Genomic DNA, 9,075 nt, shown 5'->3' with positions numbered 1-9,075 from the left:
TGTTTGGTCAAGAATGAGGAAATCAATTTATTCTTTTAAGCAGTTTATTGGCGCAGATGATCAAAGGTTCAACATTCGTCCTTCACCACTGAGCCCTTTTCGGAGACGTAGATGCCATCCAAAAACTTTCGGATATCCTTGTTTTTGACGAGTGTTGACTGCTGGATCCGTGCAGCTGAAAGTGAAGTGGACAATATATTACTCACTCTGTGCCGGCGCATTTACATTGAAAAACAATGTCAACGAACTTTTCACACAAGTTATCCAAGAGTCAAGTGGGATAAAGGAAAGGTCCAGATAAAAAGTGTGCTTGCATTGTGTATGACAACCATTGCTTCATCCCACTAGATTTATGGCGCTCCTGCACACAGCATATGTAGAAACAACTACCTCAACAATACCTCTTGCCAGTTTTGCCAAAACAACTTGTTGTCTGGCAGAAATACTTGATGCCAAAGAAAGCAGTCAAGGAAAAAACCAGAGCAATGTTTTTGCACCCTTGCGACCTCTGCTCCAACAGGAGGATGCAAAGGGTAATAAAGGTGCTTACCACGGTATACATACAATCCAGAGACGTGCAATTATGTCACAAAATAGCAAAACAAATGCTTGAAATGACGATTCATCAAAATCAAGGTGGCCCATTTCTTTGCAAAATAGGCCGAATTTCTGTATACTATAATGTATGCAGTACAAATATGGACAGTGCATGCTTCAAGAAAAAGCTGCATGCTAATATCCAAAGTGCATAACTCTTCATGCAGTTACAGCCTTTAAATTGCTCACCAATGTTCAACCATGCAATTCATTGCATTTGCGAAATTCCAAACCACTGGTAGGATTAAAGCCCACCTCCTTAAGCTCAGTGTTGCCACAAGCACAATTTTGTGTTGTTCTTAAGTTACATGTATCAAATTTCATTAATGCATGTTGCAAAATGAACTCTATAAAGGGGCACTGCGTCGCTGTTTTCACTGCCAATCAGAAAAAATTGCATTTCACTTGCCCAGGTTTGAGATTGGGTACCACCAATTGGCACCCATACCTTGCACATATGCCCCTGAACTTTGCATGCAGCTGTTGTCTTGTCAGGACAGTCCCCAGCCACACATTCTGATGGTAGTGCTGTTTTGTGTACATGTCGCAGAGAGTGCAAGCGTGAGTGATTAGCACAACAAGGAGAGCTCCCCGATGTTTCCTTGAAATCCGTTCAGTTTTGGTAGGATTGAAAAGCTAATTTTTGCCTTTTTCTGCTGCTTCCTCTTGCACTGGCAGTTTGAATTACAGTGCTAGTCTCTGTGACAGTTTGAAGCAAAATGCAAGTGTTAGTTTTCGTTCGCTTTAATTTTCAGTCATTTTTACCTATTTCCGAAGACGTGCATTATGTTCTACTATTGAGAAAAATCTGAAAATTTGTGTGTGTTTACTTAGAACACCCTAGTTCAGACACTAAGAATCTTTACTCAGAAACCTTTAGGAGTTCACTCACACTGCAAAGTTAGAGGCTCACAAAACTGCAGCCTTATTAAAAAAAACATTTATGCCCAATTAATTTTCTTTATCATCTGAAGCTGCTCACACAATGAAAATTCAGCCGCAGTGTCCCACTGCACAAGAAAAGAATGACAGCACCAGACAGCACTCAATGTCCATCTCCATTTCTCAGTTTGGAAAAGCAATTCTTATTTCTAGACATGAAAAGGCCATGCTATTCTGCCCAGCAGGGATCTAAAATGTAGCCAGCATCAGACTTCCTCTGACAAAAATTTTGAAAAGTGGAATCCACAAATGTGGACACCATGCTGCACGGCGATAAACGATCGAATAGGCAGCACTTAATCTGACTGCCACCCCACTTCCGCTGTTGAATGTCGATACTACATGTAGACACCATCGGCCATAAACGACTTTCTGTAGCCGATTAAAATATTTCTACTATATCTCGGTGATATCCTCAGGTGTTCAGGCATCACAGCGCACCATACCATGCATACAAAGAATAACAGGGCACAATATCATAGCTGCGTAATTCACTTTACACAGCAATTCTGTTCAGCCTAGAAACTAATGTTAAGAAAACAATTTAAAATGTGGACTTTTCAAGTGTGACCTGCATTTCAAAAATGTGCTTCCAATGTCAAAAATTTTTTTTTCATACTTTGAAATTACATAATTTTGACCACCTACAATTTGCATGTCTTACTGTGCCAAAATTAAACGCATATGGTGGAGAGCGTGGCTTCTGTCAAAGTTCACGCCATCTAGCATGCAATCAAGGGCATGACTGTTTGCATCAAATTTTGATGTTGCCTGGCCTACAGACTGCATGACTGCTGCTCAATTCTGCACATAATGGTGATGGCGCACAGAGTACCCTGCCCATGCCGTGTCTGCAACACATGCCCGGTTCCAATTCTGGTGCAAGATTTTGCAGCGATGACTGTATGTGTTTCTTTTTTAGACTACAGTTGAGCCCACATATAACGGCCCCACTTAAGATGAATTTTCGCTTATAACGAACGAGACTTGCGCGACTGTCAAAACATACATTGTTTCAATGCCACAAAATCACACGTATAACGAACGTCATTAAGCCCTGCTGATCGGTTACAGTGAATGGACGGCGTAGACACGGTGCCGCGATGCAAGATAACCTGCCTCCGACCCCTTAGTGCGCCCAGCGCACTCTTTGAAGGCGAACTGCCCGCCCCGTTTCGTGCCGCTCTCAAGCGAGCTACCCTTTCCCCGTCGACGCGCTTTCCAAGACCACCCCATCGCGCCTCCTCGCAACTCCGCTGCCCTCTCCACACTCTCTTGCAAATCTGCGCATGGCCTCCGTGATCAACCGCGCCACCGCCGGTGGCGATCGTAGAGGCCACACTCCATGAAGCAGGCCTTCCGTGGGAGTCAAGAGCTGGCTGCACTGACGCTCACGGACGCCCCTCATTGGTCTCTCCACTGGTGCTGAGAGCTTGTATCTTCAAGCTTGATTGGCTTGACTGCCGTCTGTGCACGTCTACCCCATCGCACGCTTTTGTCCCTCTTGTTGCAAGTGCAGACGTTTCATTGGCTTCGTTCAAATCTCGGGCCCTGGTTGTAATTTGGGATGGCGGACAGGAACACCGTGCCCATTTCCATTGTATTTCAGCGGTAGAGATGATGAAAGTGGCGTGGGTGGAGGTGACTGCCACTGGGGGCAGAACTGCTTCCACAAGGCCGGCTTCGTCCACACAGTGTCTGATGGCAAGCCTGATGCTTCGGAAGATGACCAGCCTGGGGGCGATTTGTGGCAGCGCGTCGTCGACTCCGACATGGGGGGGTCATGACATTGGTTGGAATGATTTTATTTCTGTCGATGACGACACTGACACCGCGAAACCGCACGGACGAGGGCTGTAGTTTCTGAAGTGCGGGACGAGAGTGACGTGGAGTAATCGGATAAGGATGAAGCTTCGGAGCCAGTACCTATAAGCGCCTGTAGCAATGGGCTACATAGAGAGCCTCAGACAACTTGTCTATGCCAAGGGCCACGGCGAAGAGCACGCTTCTGCTTTAAATAAACTCAAAACCTCCCTCCTCAGATCTCCGCTGCAAAAACAGACGTCCTTCATGAACTTTTTCCACAAAGGCAAAGAAAAAATTGTGTTCTGACAAGCAACTGTCTTTAAAGCTGCGGTTCACTTACTACGAACTTCGGGATATAACGAACGGATGCCGTGTGACGCTCATGTTCGTTATAAGTGGGCTCGACTGTAGCTTGGATAGGCTACAAAATGGTTACCACTAGCTGCAAAGGGTAGCATATAATGGTGATGGCGCACAGAGTACCCTGCCCATGCCGTGCCTGCAACACATGCCCGGCTCCAATTCTGGTGCAAGATTTTGCAGCGATGACTGTGTATGTGTTTCCTTTTTAGACTAGCTTAGATAGGCTACAAAATGGTTACCACTAGCTGCAAAGGGTAGCATATACAGTAGCCGACGGGTAATTCGGACTTCAATAACTTGGACCTGTAGGATATTTCGGACCTCGATGAGGCACCGTCAGTCACCCCATAGAAGCACATACATATTCGTGACGGATATTTCGGACTTCAAAAGTCCGAAAGTTAGATTTTTCGGACTAATTTCAGTCGCCTGTGGGCCAAAATCAGCCATCTTATCGGCTTCTCGCCGGCGCAAAAGGCGCCATCTTGGATTGAGGTGGATTTATGCTGCAGTTGTATTGGCTTGACATACTTTCGGTACCTCATTGTTGTCAGTAGAGGTCCCTGCGATCTCTGACACTTCTAGGTGGCAGCTGGATTGTCATCACCGTTAAATCGCTTTTGTCGTGGGCAGTTATCGCTTGTCCTATACGTTGAAAATTGGTTGTAGGGGGAAGGAAATTGTGCAGAAGCTATCTCACATCTCGACGGAAAGGGATAAAAGAGGGACTGAGAGAAGAAAGAAGTGCCATAATGGAGGGCTCCGGAATAATTTCGACCACCTGGGGATCTTTAACGTGCACTGACATGCACAGCACACAGGCGCATTTGCACTTCGCCTCCATCGAAATGCGGCCACCGCGGTCGGGTTCCAACCCGGGTACTCCGGATCAGTAGCCGAGCGCCCTAACCGCATACGGGTCTCATACGTTCGTCATTCCCCGTTTCGTCACTTGGGTTTCTCTGACCGCGTCGACCGAGTGACGCTGTCGTCGTGAAGTTACATCCATTCGCCGTTTAGTGACTGCGTCCGGCAGTTCCGGCGCTTTGAACGAAAAGTGCCTTATCTTTGCTTGTGTTTGGCGAGCGGTGTGGTGCACACTCGGGTTGTGGACAACATAACCCCGCCGGGTACGTCAAAGAAGCGCGGGAAGTATTCCAACTAAATGCGGTGACCTTGCTGTCTAGCGTGTACAGTCAAAGCACAACTTTGGCGCAAATACTGGTGCAAATCGTCGCCAGAAAGAGTAATTTTCCGCAAGGTAAAATCAGTGACACTTTTTTGAAGTGAAGTGACTTTTTTGTACTTCATGGATTATTCGGACCATTTTTCGGGTCCCTTCGAGTCCGAAAAATCGGTCGGCAACTGTAATGGTGATGGCGCACAAAGAGTACCCTGCCCATGCCATGTCTGCAACACATGGCCGGCTCCAATTCTGGTGCAAGATTTTGAAGCGATGACTGGGTATGGGTTTCCTTTCTAGACTAGCTTGGATAGGCTACAAAATAATTACCACTAGCTGCAAAGGGTAGCGCCTATAACCACAATCATCGCACTGTCCCACATTTCATTCCAATGCAATAATGCATCCTGCCTGCCTCATCTTGCACTATTTAATCAGGCTAATGAATTTGCACTGAATAGGTGCCAAAAAAGGCCCACCAAAGAGCATTTTATTTAATTACCCTCGGCCAGTTCCCCAGTGCTTTGGCACTTAGGAGAACTACTGCTTCATCAATCATCACTGGCATCAATTCCAAATAACTTACCTGTTGGGAACTGGCTTGAATAAGCATTATGAAGCAAGCTGCATTAGCTAAAGTATAATTTTATGCCTGGTCATCGCTGTCACACCCACACGCAGCACTAGCAAGTTGACTGAAGCCTGGCGACAGTCATGACTTGACAGCATCTGAACAAAATTAAGTGCAGTAGATGCAAAAATGCCCATATCTCAAGGAACAAATTTCATGACTGGCTATCACATGTGCTGTAATTAGAAAGCTTCAGGGTGACAGACTGCACATTCATCACAATGCACACTTTGGTTTCTAGCCAAAGCAAAAACAGGCAGCAATGTGAAAATTAGCCAAGCAGTGCGAAGACTTCACGGGGCTGATGGCGATTCCACGTATCACACAAAAAGACCACCATGAAACTTCGCCTTATGCAAGTTTGATTTGCTATGTCTGGTCCATTCGCAGCAAACACTGTGTGAGGGTCAAGTCTAGAAGTGGACACTACTGTATGTGCTCCAAACATGAGACATGGAGTAGAAACCAACCAGAGCGAGAAACAAGCTCAATGTCGTTGCCTTCCAGGATGAGCTCATCCTTCTGAGCAGTGGAGTTGACACACGTGACTCCTGGCTGCATGCGGACCCGGCGGATGTACTTCTCGCCCAGGAAGTTCCGGATTTCCACCAAGGTGTTGTTCTCGGATGTCGTCACATTGATGGGGAAGTGGGCATACACTGTGCGCATCTTGTACTGGAAGCCCTGCACAAATAAAACAGCTCGGCTTTACACACTGAAGCTGGAAACATCACTGGCCTATGAATAGTACAAAAGTGAGCAGTGCATACCAGACTACAAATACAACTACGAAGAGCTCTTCATGCACAAGTGCTCTCTGAAAACATGGAATAATCAGCCTCTCGTTCACAGTTCGCTGCCGTTCAGCAATCCACTCAAACATCCGTACTACTCGAGTGTTCCGGAAGAAACAACAAACTGAATAAAGACTGCTGTTTTCAGGCTTGCAACATACCAATTAAACAATGTTGGCTAGGAGCACACACCTCATACCAGCTGCTGAGCTTCTGCCCTAGACTGATCACTGATGGGCCACAAGATTACCAAAAGCAAACTACAATTTATCCAGGCACTCCAACTCATTCACTTCACTAACATGCTAGTGTCTCTAGAGCAACGTTTCAGGTTGCTAAGAATTCAGGAACCATCATGTTGGCTATGCTCTCCGGCACCTTCCTCAAGGTTTCCCCTTTCATGGCATCAGGCCAACAGCTGTTACAGGCTTTTGTACAGCAAACTACACACATGCCAGCTGCCATTTCTCACGGAAATTCGTGCAAGCCGATTCCAAATCTAAGACAATGACCAAGAAATAAACATACCTAGGTTGACAATCTCAAACTTTTCTTAGAGATGTGTACCACACACTTCCCAACGTCACGCCTATCAGCATACAAACCTGCAACCTAGCCTCTTCTAGATTAACACAATGTGCACAATGCACAGCTAACTAGTCACAGTAATGCACAGTTTCAGCGGTCACCACGAATTCGAGGCACCCCAACAAGATGAAGCCACATGCAAGTTCTATGGGACTCTTACCTTAGTGACGCCCTTGATCATGTTCTCCACGTGCGAGCAGACTGTCCGCACAGTAGCCAGCTCCTTGCGAATTCCGAACCATTTGCGCACCTGGAGACGCTTCTTGCCAATCATGCTGACCTCAACTTGGATGTGCCTGAAGTCCCGAGTCAGCACCCCGCGGGGTCCCTTGACACGTACCCGGCGCGAGTTGACAGATACGGTGACTAGAAATAAAAATGAAACAGACACTGTCTTTAAACGTGTGCTCCATTGAAAACATCTGTACTGCTGTGCACTAGGGAAACCTGCCCATGCCGACGTTCTCCAAAAAATCAGGGCGCCGCTACAACACGAAGACCAACCAGTGCAGCTTCCCCAAACGCCCCGTTTGAAACCCGACATAACATTACTGTAAACCGCATGGCAAATGCCCACCAAAACGTGCACACCGACTGGGTGACATGCAACAACCCTACACATTCGCGGCATTCATGTCCACCATGAACTCTCCTTAAAATTTGTCCACAACGCAGTGCAAAAAGACAGTAAATTGCTTCTTTCTTCCAGCGCATCCACCGCGATTTTTACATAATGAGCGGCAAAGCGTACACGCGTGCTGCGCGAAAAATGTTTTTGATTGCAACTCACCATCGTCCGGGATTTTGACGATTTGCTCTGCTTTTATCGTCTTCATTTTGGCTGCAAAACAGCAACAAAACCACGTCACTTATACCCTGAAAACTTCATGAACAATAAGAGTTATTTTATTCCCGTCTACTTTTTTGAAGGTATTCGAAAGTAAAGGAAGCCCAGATCAAGCGATCAGATGGGCACACTGCTCTGTCAACATACTGATAAATTAGAGGACTAAAATAAAAAATACTGACTACAGTGTTACAACAGATAGCATCTATTTCTCTGAAAACATACATTCCCAATTAGTGTAGTAACATAAACAAGATGAAATTAGATTTGAAACGCTCAACACCGCCAACTTACCCGGTCGCCAGCAATGACCGCCGAAGAAAAGGATAGCACATAAAACCTGAAGCTGAAAGTAAGCACTACCAACTTCAAAAAATTATTTTAAAAAATACACACTTGTGTATAAATTTACATATTAACTTTAAAAACAACTTTATTTAATTTTAACTGCACAAATAATTTATTTTTTGCGCATCAAGAATTCGACATACCTCACACCGCCATCTTCGTATCGGTGTGTTCGTGTGTGTAGTGTGTTATGGTATTCGTTATTACTACACGATCACGCGCGTATGTCGAAAATGGGAATTGTGGACGGAACTAAAAATATATGAAACGCCCAAACAACTGTTCCAACGTTCCCGGTGCTTTCAGAGGCAGTTGTGGCAACCGAGCTTTAAAAAAAAATCATAGACACGACTTGTATGTTAGGCTTAGTTGCTTCATATTGTGCTTCATATCAACATTAAAAGGAAGCGAGAGCAGATCACCAGCCACGATGATAATCGAGAATGCAGACGCGCTGAAAAGCTGGCTTACAGGCTGCCTAGAACACATGTAAGTAATCGCAGTTTTGCTGTCCCTATTGGAGCCAGACCTACTGTTGGTGTCTGTCCACGTAACTAGGGGGTTACCCTCTTGATCATTCCCTTCGAGGATGAGAGAGGCGTTGACTGTTTGCATACAAATAAATATCACGGCGAGCACTAACATGTGTAGGTCCAGGAAGACGGTCGTTATTCACTGTGTTCGTTTTCGCTTGATCCGAGTTCTGGCGCTTTGTAAACACAGCTGCCCACTTCTGGTTGCATTCCCTGAATTCGTGAGCGTACTCAAAGTAAAAGTCGCACGCGATGTGTACCTGTATGAGCTACTCACGCTTAAGCAGCCAGCTGACATTGGTAGTCAACGTGGGGTTGCTTTTCTAGATATTTAACGCGGTTCCAATTCAGTAGCGTGTGCGCAAGCTGTGACCCTGGTGTTTGATTTTCTGGCAGAAACTCTGCAGTTGGAATGATTCCTTCTGCGCAATCAGCTCTACTTC

General features: G+C 45.8%; 2 protein-coding genes across 2 annotated transcripts in view; one reads left to right on the top strand and one right to left on the bottom strand.

The window, feature by feature from the left end:
* Positions 1–26: 26 nt before the first annotated feature.
* RpL9 (ribosomal protein L9) lies at positions 27–8,178 on the bottom strand. The gene is made up of 5 exons (XM_077662555.1): positions 8,046–8,178; positions 7,695–7,745; positions 7,065–7,270; positions 5,993–6,206; positions 27–175 (listed from the first exon to the last, which is right to left on the bottom strand). The coding sequence occupies exons 2-5, from the start codon at positions 7,738–7,740 to the stop codon at positions 69–71; spliced, it is 573 nt and encodes a 190-aa protein (XP_077518681.1). The 5' UTR covers positions 7,741–7,745; positions 8,046–8,178; the 3' UTR covers positions 27–68.
* A 57-nt stretch (positions 8,179–8,235) lies between these two features.
* Positions 8,236–9,075, top strand: part of swm (Zinc finger protein swm) — a 77,545-nt gene continuing 76,705 nt past the window's right edge. The window contains 1 exon segment of the mRNA XM_077662546.1: positions 8,236–8,588. Within this exon segment, the coding sequence (XP_077518672.1) occupies positions 8,362–8,588 (227 nt within the window). The 5' untranslated portion in view covers positions 8,236–8,361.

This window comes from Amblyomma americanum, chromosome 4 (genome assembly GCF_052857255.1).
Source record: "Amblyomma americanum isolate KBUSLIRL-KWMA chromosome 4, ASM5285725v1, whole genome shotgun sequence".
Lineage (NCBI taxonomy): Eukaryota > Metazoa > Arthropoda > Arachnida > Ixodida > Ixodidae > Amblyomma > Amblyomma americanum.
The sequence above is the reverse complement of the archived record's forward strand: the minus strand, read 5'-3'. Positions and strand labels throughout refer to the sequence as shown.

Coding starts and splice junctions, on each gene's coding strand:
- RpL9 (XM_077662555.1), bottom strand. CDS start 7,740: ATGAAGACGATAAAAGCAGAGCAAATCGTCAAAATCCCGGACGATG. Junction 6,207..7,064: donor TGATCAAGGGCGTCACTAAG/GTAAGAGTCCCA, acceptor TTATTTGTGCAG/GGCTTCCAGTACAAGATGCG. Junction 176..5,992: donor TGAGCTTGTTTCTCGCTCTG/GTTGGTTTCTAC, acceptor CTTCACTTTCAG/CTGCACGGATCCAGCAGTCA.